The sequence below is a fragment of the Tauraco erythrolophus genome, chromosome 24, assembly GCF_009769465.1.
Source record: "Tauraco erythrolophus isolate bTauEry1 chromosome 24, bTauEry1.pri, whole genome shotgun sequence".
NCBI classification, from domain to species: domain Eukaryota; kingdom Metazoa; phylum Chordata; class Aves; order Musophagiformes; family Musophagidae; genus Tauraco; species Tauraco erythrolophus.
In genome coordinates, this window is record NC_141488.1 from 760,410 (window position 1) to 778,309 (window position 17,900).

The 17,900-nt window shown below is 47.5% G+C and overlaps 1 protein-coding gene across 1 annotated transcript; it reads left to right on the forward strand.

The window, feature by feature from the left end:
* The first annotated feature begins 107 nt into the window (after positions 1 to 107).
* Positions 108 to 11,752, forward strand: DNAJC8 (DnaJ heat shock protein family (Hsp40) member C8). The gene is made up of 9 exons (XM_086626202.1): positions 108 to 176; positions 1,432 to 1,533; positions 2,886 to 2,942; positions 4,664 to 4,730; positions 5,378 to 5,472; positions 6,323 to 6,394; positions 7,562 to 7,653; positions 8,583 to 8,658; positions 10,997 to 11,752. Exons 1-9 carry the CDS (start codon positions 108 to 110, stop codon positions 11,117 to 11,119), a joined length of 753 nt encoding a protein of 250 aa, XP_086482328.1. The 3' UTR covers positions 11,120 to 11,752.
* Positions 11,753 to 17,900: the final 6,148 nt, after the last annotated feature.

Genomic DNA, 17,900 nt, shown 5'->3' on the forward strand with positions numbered 1-17,900 from the left:
AGGGGGCGGGGCCTGTTGCTATGGGGCGCGGCGGTCACGTGCCGCAGGCGCCGCCCGCCCCCGCGCCGTGCTCACGTGGGCGCGCGCTGCGTCACGTGGTGCTGGCGATGGCGGCGGCAGGCGATCCCGCGGCGGGGGGCGCCGCCGAGGAGGCGTTCCTCACCTTCTACAACGAGGTACCGGCGCCGCACCGCGGCCGAGCCGCCGGGCGGCCCCGCCCCGGCCCCTGCGCCCCGTCCGCCCGCGGCCGGTGCCCGGCGGCCTCCTCTCGCGGCGCCGGGGCCTGGCGGGCCGCGCGGCGCCTGGCCCGGCCCGGCCGCCCTGAGGGGAGCCCGCCGAGCCCGGCTGGGCGGGCCCCGGGGCCGCCGCCGGAGCGAGGGTGGGGCGGGCGAAGCCGCTGGCGGTGCTGGGCGGCGGCCGAGCGGCAGGTGCCGGGCAGGCCGGGCGTTCTCGGGGCTCGCCGGCCCCGCGGAGCCTCCCGCCCCGCGAAGAGCCCGTGTTGTGGCGAGGGGAGGCAGCCGAGCGCTCAGCCGCCGGCCCGCTCCCCCCTGCCGGAGCCCTGGCGCTCCGTGCGCTCTGCACGTAACCCCGCGCGGTGCTCCGCGGCTCGGCCGCGCCGCAGACAAACTGCCATTCGGGAAGGGGCGCGGGGCCCCTTTCCCACAGCCGGTGCTGGTTCCCGTTTTTTTGTGAGGGATGCCGTTACCTGAGCCTGCCCGCAGAAAAGTAGTGCCGGTTTGGTGGATGCTTATTTCTTTAAATAAAGGTGAACGTCGAATGTAGGAGCGTGGTTTGGTTTGGCTTAACGCTCTGAAAGAACAAAAAGTGACTGAACCGAGCTGAATAACCTGTGGTCAGAATGAAATGGGCTTGTGTAGTTGCACCGGTGTCACATGTGTCTAATGGGCTATCCTGCCAACAGTGGGTTAAAAGGAATGGAGTCATAGAGTGATTGGGGCTGGAAGGGACCTTTAAAGGTCGTCTAGTGCAGCCCCACCTGCAATAAGCAGGGACCTCTTCAACTAGATCGGGTTGCTCAGAGCCCCAGACAGCCTGACCTTAAATGCTTGCAGGGATGGGGCATCTGCCACTTGTCCGGGCAGCAGGTTTTCAAGGAATCACCGTGACATTGCTGGGGTAGGAGCGAAGTGAGGGGAAAAGCGACACCTGTTGAGCGAGCTACAGGAGAGACAAGCAGAAGTGCCCTCTAGGGGTTTTTATAGTTAAAACGAAATGTTAAAAAGACCGTCACGCTGTAGAAAAGGCTAAAAAATGTGCTCTGCTAGTGCTTGAGTAAAGTAACTACAGGCTGGGGAGGAGCAAGAGGTATTGGCAATTGTGGTACAGGATGGTGAGCCTGGTGTAGTCACGCAGGAGAACGGTTAAGCACATGGTGACAGTCAGTTAATATAGGTCTCTCTTGTTCTTCAGGTAAAGCAAATTGAAAAACGAGATTCTGTTTTAACGTCAAAAAACCAAATTGACAGGCTGACCCGACCTGGATCTTCCTACTTCAACTTGAACCCTTTTGAGGTTAGTTTGAACGTTTTATCCTCCCTTCGGACTTGGTATACCAACTTGCAGATTTACTGGGTGTTTATTTCAGTAAAAAGACTCAACCTAAAGAAAGGAAAAAAATGCCTAGATGTATGTTACTGTGCAGAAGGTTTGCAGGAGACAGAAGGATGATGTGTATGTGCTCACTCTCTTCTTCACTGCTTTATGACAGGCACAAACTGTATTTTGACACGTTTCTCATGCAACAGCACTGGAAGTTCTGGCAGATAAATGCTAGGTGTTCTCCGAATGAGAACGTAACAGCTACAAGCCGCACGAGTGTCAGGTTCTGTTCTGAGCACTCTTGACTCAGCATCTCTGGTCGTGTCTTGTGGGATGTTCATTCCACTGAATTTGCGTAGTGCATGGAATGAGAGGGCTGTCGCTTGAGGCATCTCTGGAAAATGGGTAATTCCCAGTTTGATTCCAGTTGCAGTCAGTTACAGAGTATGAACAGGTATGAAAGCCTGAGGAAGACAGTAAATAAAACAATCTGGTGTTCCTCTGGAGCTGTCTTTCCCTATGTGTATTCCTTCCTGATGTCATCTTCGTCTGCCTTTTTAAAGGTGCTTTTTGTCGTGCTGGGTTAGGGCTGGCCAGCCACATCCGTTGGCAGATGCACCTTGGCAATGTTCACTTCTCTGTGTGTCTTAGTACTTGACTTGGAGACTAAATTAAGAAAGCCATTTAGAAGTAGACTGTAGCTTTCCTGTGAGAAAGTGGATTTTATTTACAAATTAGTGTCAGACTAGTGTACATTTGCATTGAGTAGGCTCGTTTGTTGCTTAGGATTTCTGTTCAGTAAATTAATTCACAAAAGAGCTCCTAAACTGCCACGTCCCTACAGATCAGTACGTAGATAAGTGGGCTTGTTCATGGAAACCAAACGGTAAAATTCTCCCATCTTCTTTCAAAATGATAAAAGGAGTAAATTCTTACAAAGGAGTATGTTTCCTGCCTAAAGTTCTCAGTTATGGATGATCCAACAGTGGCCCAAAGCCACCACATGCTTCTGTTTCTGCCAAAGTAAGCATTGCTACAGAACTGGTTGAAGGTTTAGACCAGTTGTGGCTATTTGGGGATGGCAGCTGTCTACGTGAGACTTGAGTGTGGAAAGGACACTGGCATAGTCAGGTGAATCTATCATTGCTGAAAGTAGAATGTCCCAAACGTCGTGTCTCTTAAAATGTTTCTGCTTTACCAGGTGAAAATTCATGTCCTGAAGCAGCTCCCTGATGGGGGAAGCTTTCTGCTTTGTGTCTGTGTGCCAGGAACCTGAAACGTGGGGAGTATCATCGAACTTGCTTTGCTCTCATGGTCTCTTTCAGGTCCTGCAGATGGATCCTGAAGCCACAGATGAAGAAATAAAGAAAAGATTCCGGCAGGTATTTGGCTTTTGCACTTGAAACCTCTGGAAGGAAACTAGAAGCTCTGTAGAGATTGCGCAGCTGTGCTTGGGAACAAGAAAAATGGTGGTAAACCTGTATCTGGGTAAAGGAGTAGACATTTGGGGAAGAAATGCCTAGAACAGTCTTTGTATCAGCAAGAGGAGAGCTGCAGAAGTGTCCCTGGGCCGTGCATGGTGTGCTGCATTGCCTGTAAGGTGTGTGATTGGCTATCGCCAGCTGACATGCCTGTGCGTAGTCAGCTTCTCGAACTTTGCTTCGAAGAGAAGGTCAACGTTTGCAGAAATTAGGGGCTGGGGAAAGGTGTTTTTCTCAAATATACGACTTGGATGCAGAAGTGTATTTTCTGTGAGGTTTCTTTGAGAACTTCAGTGGTTGTTTTTGGTGGCTGGGTTACCTGGAACAGCAGCAGTCCTGCTCACTGACCCACCTGCACTGCTGCAGGGAACGTTACCCCAGACCGACTCTGCTGACAGATCTGTAGGAGAATTTGGGGTTTTGATCAGTCCACGCCACAGAGAGACACAGTATTTGAGGGCTGGTGTGAACATCAAGAACTGTCTTTAGACAGGAGGCTGTGCTGGCTGACGGAGGAACATGCCTGCCACATCGGTGATGGGACATGGGCTGCTTCTGTGTGTGGGAAGTGGGAGGATAACCTTTTAGTCTGTTGCTGCCTTCCCAGTTCTGCGAATCCATAAACTGGGGCTGTCTTAGCTCTAGGCTGACAGAACACCACAGGGAAATGTCTCGAAGTCAGTGCGATGAAATGAGAAAAGTGCATGGAATTGTGTACTGAAGAAATCAAACATCTAAATACAGAATGGAACATCGAATGGAAAGAAAAAGACGTTGGCTGTAGCAGATCACAGAGTAAATCAGCTGTGTGCTGCTGACCAGAGGCAAATGTTTTCCTGTGAACTTGAAAGTGCCATGTGGAGAGTTCAGGAAACAAATATTTTGCCTTCTCCAGCACTGATGCAATTTCAGTTGCTGCACTGTGACCGATTTTGAACGTTCTACTTGGTCTGCATCTTTCCTAGTGTAGAGTCCGTACAGCAACAGCAAAAGTAAGAGGTCTGAAAAAAAAAAAGCGCCATATGGGAGAGTTTGAAAGAACTTTCGCTTCCTCTGGAAGAGGAAGGTGGAGAAAATGTGCTCTCTAGACCATCTAAAGTTGCCCTAAAGACGGTAGCAATCAATGTCCTGTCTCTGCTGGAAGGAGTTTTCTTAACTTTCAGTAAAGGAGCCTAAGGGAAAATTTACCCGCTCTTAAATCATTTAATATTCAAACATCCTTAGGGATATTGGGGAGCTTCTTGGGAGCCGTTGTTGAGTAAAAGATAAACTTCAGTTGAGGATGATCTTTGTGGGTTTGTTTCTTCTTAAGACAAAACTTGGGTGACCCAGGGGTTCATATGAGCCCCTAGGCACTTCAGCTGAAAGGTGTTTCTGTTGTTCTGTGCATCCCAAACTGCAGCTTTTCTCAGCCAGCCTGTTTATTACAGGCATTGTGTTGGATTTATATGCTTTTACTGGTGCATACTTCTACGTGCTATCAGCTAATTTGTCCGTATAGAAAGGAATGCGATCCCCTGTGATTCCTCCTGTCGGAGACTGTTTCCCTCCTCTCACAAAAATCCCTGAAATAGTCTTCATTTGTTACAATGATCTTGATAGCAAGATCCTTTCTCTTGTAGTTGTCAATATTGGTGCATCCAGACAAAAACCAAGATGATGCAGATAGAGCCCAGAAGGCATTTGAAGGTAATGCTCTAACCCTTTTTCTGGACTGGTGTGTGGTAGTGGTTGGACTGCTGGTTTTCTGTAGCTGCTTTAAATGCTTATTGGGGGTGGCAACCCCACCAACAGACAGAAGAGTAACTGTAGAGACGCTGTCGGTGCCGGAGCAGCAGGTGTGGGGTGGCATTTCCGCAGAGAACTTCACTAGGTGGCGATGTTCGCGTGCCCAGTTTGCAATGGGGACGAACAATTCGTGGGGTTTCGAGATCGTTCAAGAAAAACTGTTTAATCTGTGCATTGCATCTTATTCAAAGACCATACCACAGAAGGAATGCGATGATTTTAGGTCTGTGCTTTGCATTATGGTGAGGTGTTTTGCACCTCAAACTTACCTCATACCCTATAACCAAATCACTTGGTAGGACTGACACTTTCACCCTGCTAACTCCAGGAGCTGTCTGACAGTCCCGGCCATTACTGTACTCCAAATCTCATTTGACTAATCATGGTATCACTTACCTAGATGTGTTTTAAAAAAAGCAAAACAACACCCAACCAAACAAAACCCCACAAATTCTAGGAAGTGCAATTTGTGTGGTCAAGAAGTAGCAATCTCGTGATGCCTTGTCAGTGTGACTATTGCTGCTGTTAATGTTGATGCTTTTTGTTAGCTGTAGATAAAGCGTACAAGTTGCTGCTAGATCAGGAGCAAAAGAAGAGGGCCTTGGATGTGATACAGGCAGGAAAAGAATATGTGGAACACACTGTAAGTATTCCGTAGGAATGTCCAAGGGTGAGGGTGAGTGGTAACCAGTCCTTTAATTTGCTTTTTGGTACACCTGCTGCATGTGTAGATCATTGAAAGATGAGTCGAGCAAACCTTGTGCTGAAGCTGCGCAGGTGGGCTCTGAACAAGTATGCCTTGTCCAAGACTGCTCCTGAGCTCTGTGCAAGATAATTCAGTGAAATCTAGTACTTGAAATAATTAGGTCAGACCGCATGATCTCATCTAAACATTTTTCTCAAGTCTATGAGTGAGTGATGCCGTTCAAGTGTGTGTAGGTGGAAGAAAATAGGTGGTGACAGCAGGAGACGGGGAAGTTTGGGGGAAAATGGCCTATAAGATAAGGAGCTTGAATTGCATTGGCCAAGAAGTTAGATGAGTGATGTGAGTGGATTAAAACACAAGCTTGAGAAAGCAGATGATGTGGAAGAACTTGGGTACTCTGAACTAAGGAACGCTTTGTGTTCTGCTTGTTGTTGTTAGTGTTTGAATATTACAAAGCAAAATAAACTTTCTGCTGGTTTGGATGGTGTGTGTTGGATATGAATATATCTTAAAAGCAAAGAAAAAACCCCAACAAAGGGATTCTGTTGAATGAATAGTATCCAACCTAGTATTTTTAATTACTACAGTTCATGTATAGTGATCTTGTGTTTATCTCGACCTAAGACCAGGAGATTTTGATCTGACATAAAACGTCAATCCAAATCAAGAGCTTACTGTCCCACAGAGTTCTTCCCCCACAGTAGAGTAGGAGTGCAGAACTACTTGGATACAGTTATGTAAGCCTTATAAAACTTTCTAGGCTCTTATTTTTGTTCTGTATCTTTAGGTGAAAGAAAAAAAGAAGCAGCTGAAAAAGGATGGAAAACCTCCCACTGTAGAAGAGGATGATCCTGAAGTTGTAAGTCATACACTGTTCAGAGAAACTGGGGAGTACAGAATGTGTTTTGAGTAATTAAGAGTCAAAACCAGTACAGAAGTATTTGTTAGACTTGTTAGAGTGTTGTGAATGCTTGCACTTAAAGAAGAACAAATTCTGATAAGCCGCCGTAGAGTAAGTACCATGTGTTGGGTAATACCCATGTATTTTAGAAAATACTTTAACTGTAGTGTAAAGAGTAAATATATCATAAGATAACATGGGTCAAAATACCCAGTTCTTTTCTTGGAGCAAGTCTTTACTGCTTGTGAACTACGCAGCCTTTTTGGAATTTAATTTCTTGTTGTATTCTGAATGCTGAACTGTGATGTTCTTGTGGAGCTTGCGTGGAACCCGCTGCAGCATGTCTAAAACGTGCTCCTGGTGAAATTTTGTAGTAAGAGCTGTTTCAGCTCTTTCTTCCATATAGCACTTGAGGATAGATGTGCTGTTCTTCATCAAATCACTTGGATTAAAAAAGACATGACATAACTTAGTTCTTCTTACCTGGTTTCTAATCTGAAAAAGTTAAGTGATATTGGATGCTTTAACAGGGAGAGAGATGATTATCAAACACTGACATCATTAGTCTTACTGTCTTCACCTTTTTTCTCCTACAAAGTGATTTTTTCCTCTTGGTATCCCCATAGTAACTCCATAACCATCTTATTTTCCATTGATTTTCAGGAGTCTCTTGCTGTTCTTTAATAATGAAGTTTGTTTTAAGTATACTGATATTTCCTACCGCAAAGCCAATGCTAGACTACTTCCCAAGATGATCTACTGGGAAATTACTATGTAAACAGTGACCGTTTTGCCTTTTTTTTTGTCAAGTGTAACATTGCAAGACTTAACAGAAGAACAAGAGAGCTTGAAATGACGAGTTCTGTTTGGGCACAGCTTCGTAAATACAAATGAAAATGAGACTAATGTGAGGTTAATAAGTACTTGTTTCCTGATGTCAGGGCCAGGATTAATCAGCAATGTTTTATTCCCTTTCCTATGCCGCTCCTGTCCAGGCAGGATATGGGGTTATGCGGGCACAGATATGCTTCTCATTCTTTTTGTGCTCCTGACATTCTTATGTAAACCAGACTTCTTTAACTGTGTTAACAGGCATTACTTTAAGACCAGATTTGTGTTTTGCAGTTCAAACAAGCTGTATACAAACAGACCATGAAGCTCTTTGCTGAACTGGAAATTAAGAGGAAAGAAAGAGAAGCTAAAGAAATGCATGAAAGGTATGGGCAGCATTCTGCTTGTGCAGTTCAGGCTCTTCCTCCCCCTTCATGCTTTCTCGGAGAACATAAAAAAATCATAGAATCCTAGAAAACTCTAAGTTTGAACGACTTCTGGAGATTATCTGGTCCAACCTCCTGCTGAAAGCAGGGCCTGGGATTAGATTAACAAGGGTCCTGTCAAGCTGACTTCCAGTGATGCAGATTCCACCACTTCTCTGGGCAACCTGTGGGTTGTAGAGCTGTGCTTGAGAAATGCAAACAGGAAACTTACCCTCCTGTGTTTAAGACATTGATATACTTAGTATGCTTATCTAATCTTATGTGTATACATGAGGCCAGCCAAAACAGTGAAATGGTGATGCATTTCTGCATGTTATTTTGCATGCAAAGAATTTATTTTTAGTTTTAATTAAGTGCTGGAAATACCCTGATCCTGAACTACTTCAGATGTTTTGATCACATGTTGCCCAGGTGGCCACTGTGGAGTTTCGGTACTGGTCAGTGAAGGCAGTCTCGGAGGTGGTTGTAGGGCACTAATTTTGATTACAGATGAAAATTAAGGGGAAAAAAAAATTCATTCTCACCTTGTGTTTATTAACTTCTCAAAATGTGTACTCTCGACAGTTTTAGTCTTGTCACTAGAGTTATGAAGGAGTCCAGCGTGTTGTGCTGAGCAAGAGAAGCTGACTCACTAAGGATGTGCATGCTGTCAGTGGTGCCAAACCATCTCCTCTGCTTGCTGCTCTTCTAGATTTGAAATAAAATTCTATTTGCTGTGCTATGTTAGGTGTGCATATTTGTCTCTTCTGATAAGCACTTTAATCTGCCAAGAAATAAGAAGACCTTTCCGAGATGTTTTGAAAGTATTACTGCCTTTCTTTAAAGGAGATGCTTGTGGGTTCATAGCTTCTTTGTGGCTTCTCTTCCAGGAAGCGGCAGAGGGAAGAGGAAATTGAGGCACAGGAGAAAGCTAAACGAGAGCGAGAATGGCAGAAGAATTTTGAGGTAATCAGCAGCTTAACTTACAGGATGGGCCTCAGCAATTATTGGCTGTGCTGCAGGGGATGCCCCTAGAGAGAAGGGAGACTTTTTGTCTGCAGGTGCTGTAAAATAATTTGACACTTAGTAAAAGATCCTGCCCAAGCCTGTGTTTTGCCCTTGTGTGGGGAGAAGAGCCCAGCAACAGGACTTTGGTATCACCTTTCCAGAAACAGGTCTAGGAAATTAAGGTGCAGTATTTTTCAGCTCTGGCAGCAGTTCGTTCTTGTCCCTGGTCAGAAATCTGAATTGCTGCGGGGCGCAGGTCACTCGTGATGAGTAAAGGTTAATCTGGCAGCTGTTCACCGGCTGGTGTGGGCTGTCGTTGGTACTTTTCAGTCTGGTTGCTGACATTTGTGGAGTTTGTATCTCCCGTGGATGTCAGAGACCTGAACAACAGCCACTTCCCTTCGACCCCTCCACCCTGTACTCAAGATTTAGGCGTGTCAGAAGTAGCCTTGTGGTTGTGCTGCTGTTCGAGAGGTCAGACCTGCATCCTGCCAAAATATTTGGTCTGGCCTGTAACTCTTCCCTCATTACACACCAGAGGTGAAGTCTTGCAGCGTGCGGGGGTGGTGGGCAGGAAAGAAGTCAGTAACGGTGTGCAGAACCTCATGAAAAGATGAGCTAAATTCTTCATTTAATCCAAAGCCGGATCCCAGTTTATCTTCAAGGGAACTTTAAAAAAGAGGGTATCTGGGAGAGAATTGTATGAGCTGCACTGACATCCTGTGGAAAGTGGACAACCAGGATGTTTCTGGAGACTCGGATGGGAAGAGTTTGTGTCCATGTGCTATATAAAGTGGAGATAGGAAGCTGGATATTCTGGAGAACATGTAATGCTGCTGTGTTGAGTGCACTATGGGTTTTGTCACGTAATGCCAGAGAGATGAATGAGTATGTCCCTGGCCTTCGTGCTGGCAGAAGTTCTGTGTTCTCCTGGCAGAATGGCTGCAGCACTTGGGTGTCGTTGCTGTAGGGATGCAGTAAGGCAAAGCAGCTGAGGAAGTGTGGGCAAGTATTGCAAGAAACAATGATGGACCAAACAAGGGAGCTGCAGAACTGTTGATACTATTGTCCTGGAGAGCCCAGCAGAGCTGGCCTCACCAGCATGGAGCAGAGGGCAAGGATCACCTCCCTCGACCTGCTGGCAGTGCTTTGCCTAATGCAGCCCAGGACACCGTTCGCCGCCTTTGCAGCAAGGGCATGTTGTTGGCTCACGTTCAACCTGGTGTCCACCGGGACGCCCAGGTTCTCTTCTGCCGAGCTACTTTCTAGCTGGGTGGCCCCCAGCGCGTGCTGGTGCATGGGATTGTTCCTTCCCTGGGCTAGGACTTTGCATGTCTCTGTGTTGAACTGCATGAGGTTCCTGTTGGCTCGTTTCTCCAGCCTGTCCAGGTCTCACTGGTTGGCAGCACGACCCTCTGGCATATCAGCCTCTCCTCCTGTTTTGTGTCATCTACACACTCACTGCGGGTGCACTCTGCCCCGTCGTCCAGATCGCTGCTAGTGCCTGGCCTTCCCGCATCCTGCCCTGGGGAAGGAGGGGAGAAGCAGAGAGCCGTTGTAGCCAGAGACCTTGTGCAGCACCAGTGCTGCCGGCATGGCTATGGTCAGATGGGCCTGGAGTGTAGGAATCCCACGCTGTGAAGTGGATCATCCCTGGACTTGTTCCGGCCTGCTGTGTGAAACCTTCAGCCTGTAGGGATCATAGGTTGGCTTTGTGGAGAGTCTTTTTTTTTTTTTTTTTAGGAATGGTTTGTGCTGCTTTGCAGGTAGGACAGGGAGAGGAGAAAAGAGTGCACCAGAGATCTTTTCTCATTGTCTTTGTGATGAAGCTTGGGACAAGAAGCGTGAGAGAAGGCAGCAGTATGTTTCCATTCCCTCTTCTCTGTGCCTCCAAGCTGCAGCACAAGGAGAGCTGTCTCAAGGATGTGAGACAGAGTAAGGAAATGGCACATTCTGGGCTGACAGATTAGGAACATCCATTGGAGTTAAGGTTTCTTTTTTCCTTTGCACATCAGAGGATTCAGTAGGCTCTAGTCAGGACTGCACGTCCCAAGCTGGTTGCTTTGGAAACAAGACACCAGCGCAGTGGTTATGCTGGTGTTTGTCAGCTCGCTTCTAGTTCCCCTGTGCTGTGTCTGTGCTCTGGCTCTTGCCAGTGTCTGTGTGTTCTGGCTGCCAGGGTGCTTCGTGCTGGATGAGGGCGAAATTGCTATTGGTCTCTTGAAACTGGTAGGTACTGCCTGTTCTCTGTCTCTTGCACTTGTTAACTCTCCCATTTCCTCCCTGTTGTTCTCAGGAAAGTCGGGATGGTCGTGTGGACAGCTGGAGAAATTTCCAGGCAAACACAAAGGGGAAGAAAGAAAAGAAAAACAGGACCTTCCTGAGACCTCCCAAAGTAAAAATGGAACAGCGCGAATGATCCTGGCAACACTGCCCCAGTGCAGCTCCTCAGTCCCCTCCCTGCTTTTAAGGACTCATTGGCACCTAGAGTAAGAATTGCTTTTTAGTAGACTGTTTGTTTCCAGTACGATTATTGGTCAAAGTATTTTTTGTACTCTGTCCATTTGAATTAGGGCCAGGAACCCGCTCCATGTAGAACACCTGGCTTAGAGGGGTCCCCACCATTATTGCTGTCCTATTTGTCTGCTGCCCTGTAACTCAGTGTTTTGTACTTCACAGAGGTTGTGCTGTTTCACCACTTCCATTTCTAGTTTGAGAGCTGAACAAAATACTGGAAATGCATCTGTGCTTTTCCAGGCATCATCTTTCTCCACAAGTTCAGCTTCGGAAAGCTCCGAACTGACTCTGGGAATCTGCTGCCAGCACTGTGCAGTGCAGCTGACCTGCAGCTAAAGTCTTGCAGCTCTTCACTGAACTGAGTGGTGCTTGGAAGGACCCTTCCCCCAGCATCTGGTTTTCAAACTAGAATTCCAGCTCTCAGGCTTAGACTTCTGTTAATCTCAAACCAGCTGGTCACTTCCTGTAAAGGAAAAATAACTGCTGTTGATTAATAGTTAAGTTGCAATGGTCTGTATGTAAAAATAAATTTTTACCCAAGTTACTGTTGTTTTTTTTTGTGGAATTATTCAAAAATACAGTTGCAACAGTGTGAATTGAGTGCTGGCCACTGAAATGTTGCTGCTCTTCAGCATGAACGCTTTCCTTGCTGAAGGTCTGCTGTCATCCCAAAGTCTGTTCTGACTGGAATTTTGAAGTGACAATCCTGCAGAGTGGCACCAGGAAGATGGGGAGAGAATATCTCTTCCCTGGATGCTGCCTGGGTAGATGCAGGTGTGCCAGAGTCCATACTGAAAACTGAGCACATTGCTGTGCCTTTGGGGAGCATGGATGGGTTGGGAGGACTTGGACACCTGCTGGGAGTGTAACTCCTAAGAGCTATGGGATGAGCTCAGACTCATGAGTTTTTACTTTTAAAATCCTACTTTGTGTGTCTATTTGAAGTTTTTAAGAGATTCTCAACTGTTTAAAGGCATTCAGAATGGAGTATACTAGAGATTCACATGTGCCTGGCGGACTCCTGTGGGTGGCTGCCTCTGTGAAGACACTGCTTTTCTTTCTCCTCATTAGCCAGCTCCTTTCACTTGGCTCCCTGTCCTGTGTGCCCTCTTCTTCAAACGAGCATTACCCTCTGTACTGTCTTTGTGTCTGGGGCATGGGTGAGGTCTCTCTTCAGAAAGATTGGTTGGTTCTGCTTCCCCTGAAGAAATGCCTCCGTCTTCTGGTGTCTCAGCTCTTTTAAGTTTTGATTAATTGCCATCTATTTCTGCCTGCCAGGGAGGAGCAACGTAATCAAGTTGTGTTACCAAACAGATTTCTGCAGGAAATGCAGCTGCCAAGGAAGGTAGTGCTTTCTGACAAAGCCTAGGACTTACAGGAATCAGCTGAAAGCAGGCTGGTGCTCTCTGCTCACCTTCCTTTCTTCTTTTCCTCTCATAGAATCATAGAATAGAATCATGGAGTGGTTTGGGTTGGAAGGGACCTCAAAGATCATCTGGTTACAAGCCCCCTTCCACTACACCAGGTTGCTCAAAGCCTCATCCAACCTGGCCTTGAACCCTTCCAGGGATGGGGCAGCCACAACTTCTCTGGCCAACCTGGTCCAGTGCTTCACCACCCTCAGAGGGAAGAATTTCTTCCTTATCTAGTCAAAATCTTCCCTCTTTCAGTGTGAAGTCCCTGAGTAGAGGGGCAGAATCCCCTCCCTCGCCCTGCTGCCCACGCTGCTTTGGAAGCAGCCCAGAACATGGTTGGCTTTCTGGGCTGCCAGCGCACGGTGCCAGCTCATGTTGAGCTTCTCATCCACCGGCACTCCCAAGTCCTTTTCCTCAGGGCTGCTCTCCATCCATTCTCCACCCAGCCTGTACTTGTGCTTGGGATTGCCCAGACCCACATGCAGGACCTTGCACTTGGCCTTGTTGAATTTCATGAGGTTCTCACAGGCCCAACTCTGCAGCCTGTCAAGGTCCCTCTAGATGGCATCCCTTCCCTCCAGCGTGTCCACAACACCACAGAACTTGGTGTCATCTGCAAACTTGCTAAGGGTGCACTCGATCCCACTGTCCATGTCGCCAACAAAGCTGTTAAACAGCACTGGTCTGCGTGACCAGATGTAAAATAAAATAAAACTAAGGTGCTCCTACAACAGTAGAATACAGTTCTGATTTTCTGTGTAAACACAGGAATAGTTTCTTCACTTTGTTTGTCCTGCTAGATAGATAGTGTGAGCAGACTCTCAAGGGGCAAAACGTGGCTTCAAAAACTAACACATGGGTGATGTCTGTGTGGCACATGAGTCAAACGATAGCAGCAGACCAAGGTGGGCTGACAGGTCCCGGAGCCACTGACCTGTGCAGCATTGCTCTGCTCAGGTGCTGAAATTCCTTTTTGCTGGCAGAGCCGCATCCTCCATGAACTTGGAACGTGTTGGTGGGATACAACTTCCATGTCAAGGCAACAGTTAGCCACATTTGCTCTGGGAAAAATGTCAGTTGCCTTCTGCGGTGCTGTCTCAGACGGAATCTCTTCTGCTTCCTGGTGTAAGAAACGAGCAGTGCTGGCTGTAGCTCGGATGATTCGAGTGTTTCCAAGTGCAGCCTCTTGCCCAGAGGACATGCTGTCCCTCTAGCTTGTGTGCCTCTTGTCCCTAGTCAGAAGTACTTCTAGCTTAGAGATCTGTCCCAGAGTCCTTCCTTTTGATACTCAAATATTGGTCTTTCCAGTAGAATTCCCTTTCGGATGGTGCGGTGTCTTTGCTGACTGATGGTACTGACCTTTCAGATCTTTCCTTTAAATTCTTTTCAAGTAGCTCAGGATGAGTCCTATGAGAGCCTGAAATGCTTGTAAGACCCATGTTATGCTTCTGCTTCTCAGACAACGTGTATGTTTATGAGCATTTGGCCAGTGGAGTGGCTTACCACTGGACCTCAAGATGTTCAGCCAGTAGCCAAAGCCACCAAAGTACTAGTCCTACGGGCTTCTGCAGTTAAGAGTGATTTTTTCCACTGGGTATGGCTTGGTTGGGGCAGCAAAATGTGTAGCTTATAACAATGCTGTTTCGTTGTCAGTTTAGCTGTTTGTTTCCTTTTCTTCCTGTCCTGCCTATGATATGCTCCTGAATGTAAATATGCAGTATTTCTCCTGCCTTATCTACTCAGCCAAATGCTGTGACACGTCCCATCACAGCAGAGACATGGTGGAATGACTCCTGCGATTGGTGTGTTGGACTAGAGGGGTATAAACTGTTCAGGAAGGACAGGCAGGGGAGATGAGGAGGGGGTGTTGCCCTCTATGTCAACGAAGAGCTAGAATGCATGGAGCTCCACCTGGCAAGTGATGACGAAAGAACAGAGTCCTGTGGGCCAGAGTGAAAGGAAGGGTAGGAGACTTTACAGTAGGGGTGTGCTACAGACCACCCAATCAGGAGGACCAAGTGGATGAGGCCCTACATAGGCAGATAGGAGTTGCTGCTCATTTACAAGCCCTGGTCCTCTTGGGGGATTTTAACCACCCTGATATCAGTTTGGAAAAACAACACGGCAGGGAACAAGCAATTCAGGGGATTCCTGGAATACATTAACGATAACTTCCTTATCCAAGTGATAGAGGAACCAACGAGGAGAGGTGCCATGTTAGACCTCGTTCTCATCAATAAGGAAGGGCTGGTAGGTAATGTTGAACTCGTGGGTAGCCTTGGCTGCAGTGACCATGAGATGGTGGAGTTTGAGATCCTAAGGGCAGTTAAGAGGGGGAAGCTCAGCAAGCTTGAAACCCTCGATTTCAGAAGAGCTGACTTCGTCGCTTCAGGAACCTCCTTGGTAGTGTGCCATGGGATAAAGCCCTGGAAGGACTGGGAGCCCAAGATTGCTGGTTGACTTTCAAGGATCATCTCCTCCAAGTTCAAAGGCATTGCATCCCTAAAAGGAAGAAATCAGGCAAAAACACCAGGAGACCTATATGGATAAACAAAGAACTCCTGGCTAAAATCGAATACAAAAGGGGAATACAGAAAGCATGGAAGCAGGGACTGGTAACCTGGGATGAGTACAAGGCAGTTGCTCGTGCACTCAGAGACCAGGTTAGAAAAGCTCAGGCCCTGACAGAGTCAAATCTGGCCAGCCATATTAGAAATAACAGAAAAGGATTTTATGGGTATGTGAGAGAAAAAAGAAAAACGAGAGAGAATGTGGGGCCTCTCGGAAAGATACGGGTGACCTGGTTGCTGAGGACATGGAGAAGGCTGAAATTTTCAACAACTTTTTTGCCTCAGTCTTCACCAGCAACCACTTGAACTACGCCACCCAAATCACAGAGGATGTTGGCTGGGTCTGGGAGAGTCAAGAACCACCCAGGGTAGGTGCAGATCAGGTCGAGGAACACCTAGAGAACCTGAAGGTCCACAAGTCCATGGGACCTGATGAGGTACATCCATGGGTCCTGAAGGAACTGGCGGCTGAAGTTGCTAGGCCACTAGCCATCATATCTGAGAGATCCTGGTAGTCTGGTGAGGTCCCTACAGATTGGAAAACGGCCAACATAACCCCCATCTTTAAAAAAGGGACCAAGGACAACCCCGAAACTACAGACCAGTCAGCCTTACCTCTGTGCCAGGTAAAATCATGGAACAGATTCTCCTGGTAGCTGCACTAAGGCACATAAAAAATAACCAAGTGGTTGGTGACAGCCAACATGGCTTCACTAGGGGCAAGTTGTGCCTGACTAATTTAGTGGCCTTCTACGACAAAGCTACAGCGCTGGCTGACGTGGGTAAAGCAACGGATGTCGTTTTCCTGGACTTGTGCAAGGCATTTGACACTGTCCCACATGACATCCTTGTCTCTAAAATGGAGAGACACGGATTTGACAGATGGACCACTCGGTGGATAAAGAACTGGCTGGATGGTCGCACTCAAAGAGTTGTGGTCAATGGTGCGATGTCTACATGGAGACCAGTGTCGTGTCCCTCAGGGGTCTGTTCTGGGTCCAGTGCTGTTCAACATCTTTGTCAGCGACACGGATGACAGCATTGAGTGCACCCTCAGTAAGTTTGCCGATGACACCAAGCTGTGTGGTGCCGTGGACTCACTTGAGGGAAGAGACGCCATCCAGAGGGACCTTGATAGGCTTGAGAAATGGGCCAGTGCAAACTGCATGAGCTTCAACAAGTCACAATGCAAGGTCCTTCACCTGGGTTGAGCCAATCCTAGGCACAAATACAAACTGGGCACAGAGTGGGTTGAGAGTAGCCCTGAAGAGAAGGATTTGGGGGTGTTTATAGATGAGAAGCTCAACATGAGCCGGCAGTGCTGCTCATGCGGCTCAGAAGGCCAACCGCATCCTGGGATGTATCAAGAGGAGCGTGGTCAGCAGGTCAAGAGAGGTGATTCTCCCCTCCTTTGCTCTTGTGAGACCCACATCTCGAATACTGCTGTCCAGTTCTGGTGTCCCCACCATAAAAGAGACATAGATCTGTGGAGCGTGATCAGAGGAGGGCCACAAGATGATCCAGGGGCTGGAGCACCTCTGCTACGAGGGCAGGTTGCGGGAGCTGGGATTGTTCAGCCTTGAAAAGAGAAGACTTGGGGGGGATCTAAGAGCTGCCTTCCAATACCTGAAGGGAACTTACAGGAAGGCTGGGGAGGGACTTTTTACAAGAGTGTCCACTGATAGGACATGGGGAAATGGGTTTAAGTTGAAGGAGAACAGATTTAGATTAGATCTTAGGAAGAAATTCTTCAGTACGAGGGTGGTGAGACTTTGGAATAGATTGCCCAGAGAAGTTGTGGATGCCCCCTCTGTAAAATAACCGAAATTGGTGAAAATTGGAGAAATACAGCTTTGCAAAATTTAGCTCAAAGGCTGCAATATTAGAGCAACTTTGAAGTGAAACACAGTTACTGCTCCCAGAACGGACACGGCCTGCTGGACACAGCTGCTGCTCCCAGGAACAATCAAGGCCTATACAACATCCTTGAAATGGGGAGCAGAGCAGTACGGAGGTACCACGGCTCACCCTGTTATCAGGGATGAGGGAGCGCCTGGTGAAAGACAAATCACAACCGCTGCCTTAGCAGTAATGGCGGGTTAGCCACTGAATCACACCTCCACCCCTCGTGAGAGAAATTTTCACCAACCTTAATAAAGTGATGTATGACTAGAGTCACTCGAGCTCCCTCTAAAAGTAAAGAAATAATATAAAATGGTAAAAGACAAAGGGGATGCTAGGGAGAAACCCCCCCCATCGGAACGTCCGGGATCAGTTGACGGGCTGAACCTCTCTTCTCCCCCCCACAGGGACGCCTGTTGGGTCAGAGCTCTGTGTTCTGGGCGCTTAGTTACTAACACCTTGCAGCTATTTAGTGTTATCACTGAGCAGTAATAAGTTTATATTATCACTGCAGTATTTCAATTAAAGTTGTTTTTGTAGTCAGTCACTGTCACCGGCTGTCCTCGAACCTGTATTCTGTCACAAATAAAATATATATGCATGTTTCCGGAAACTTTTGAATTATTACAAGGAGTTGGCCCATAGTACTGCTAGTGACGGTCCCTAATAAGTGGGTGACTCACCCTCCGATTCACTGGGCTGCCAAGGGAAGGCAGGGGGAGTCGAACCCAAGGGTCTCACCTGACTTGGGAGCTGATAGACTGGTCTTTTGACCTCAAAACGTGACAGTAAAATT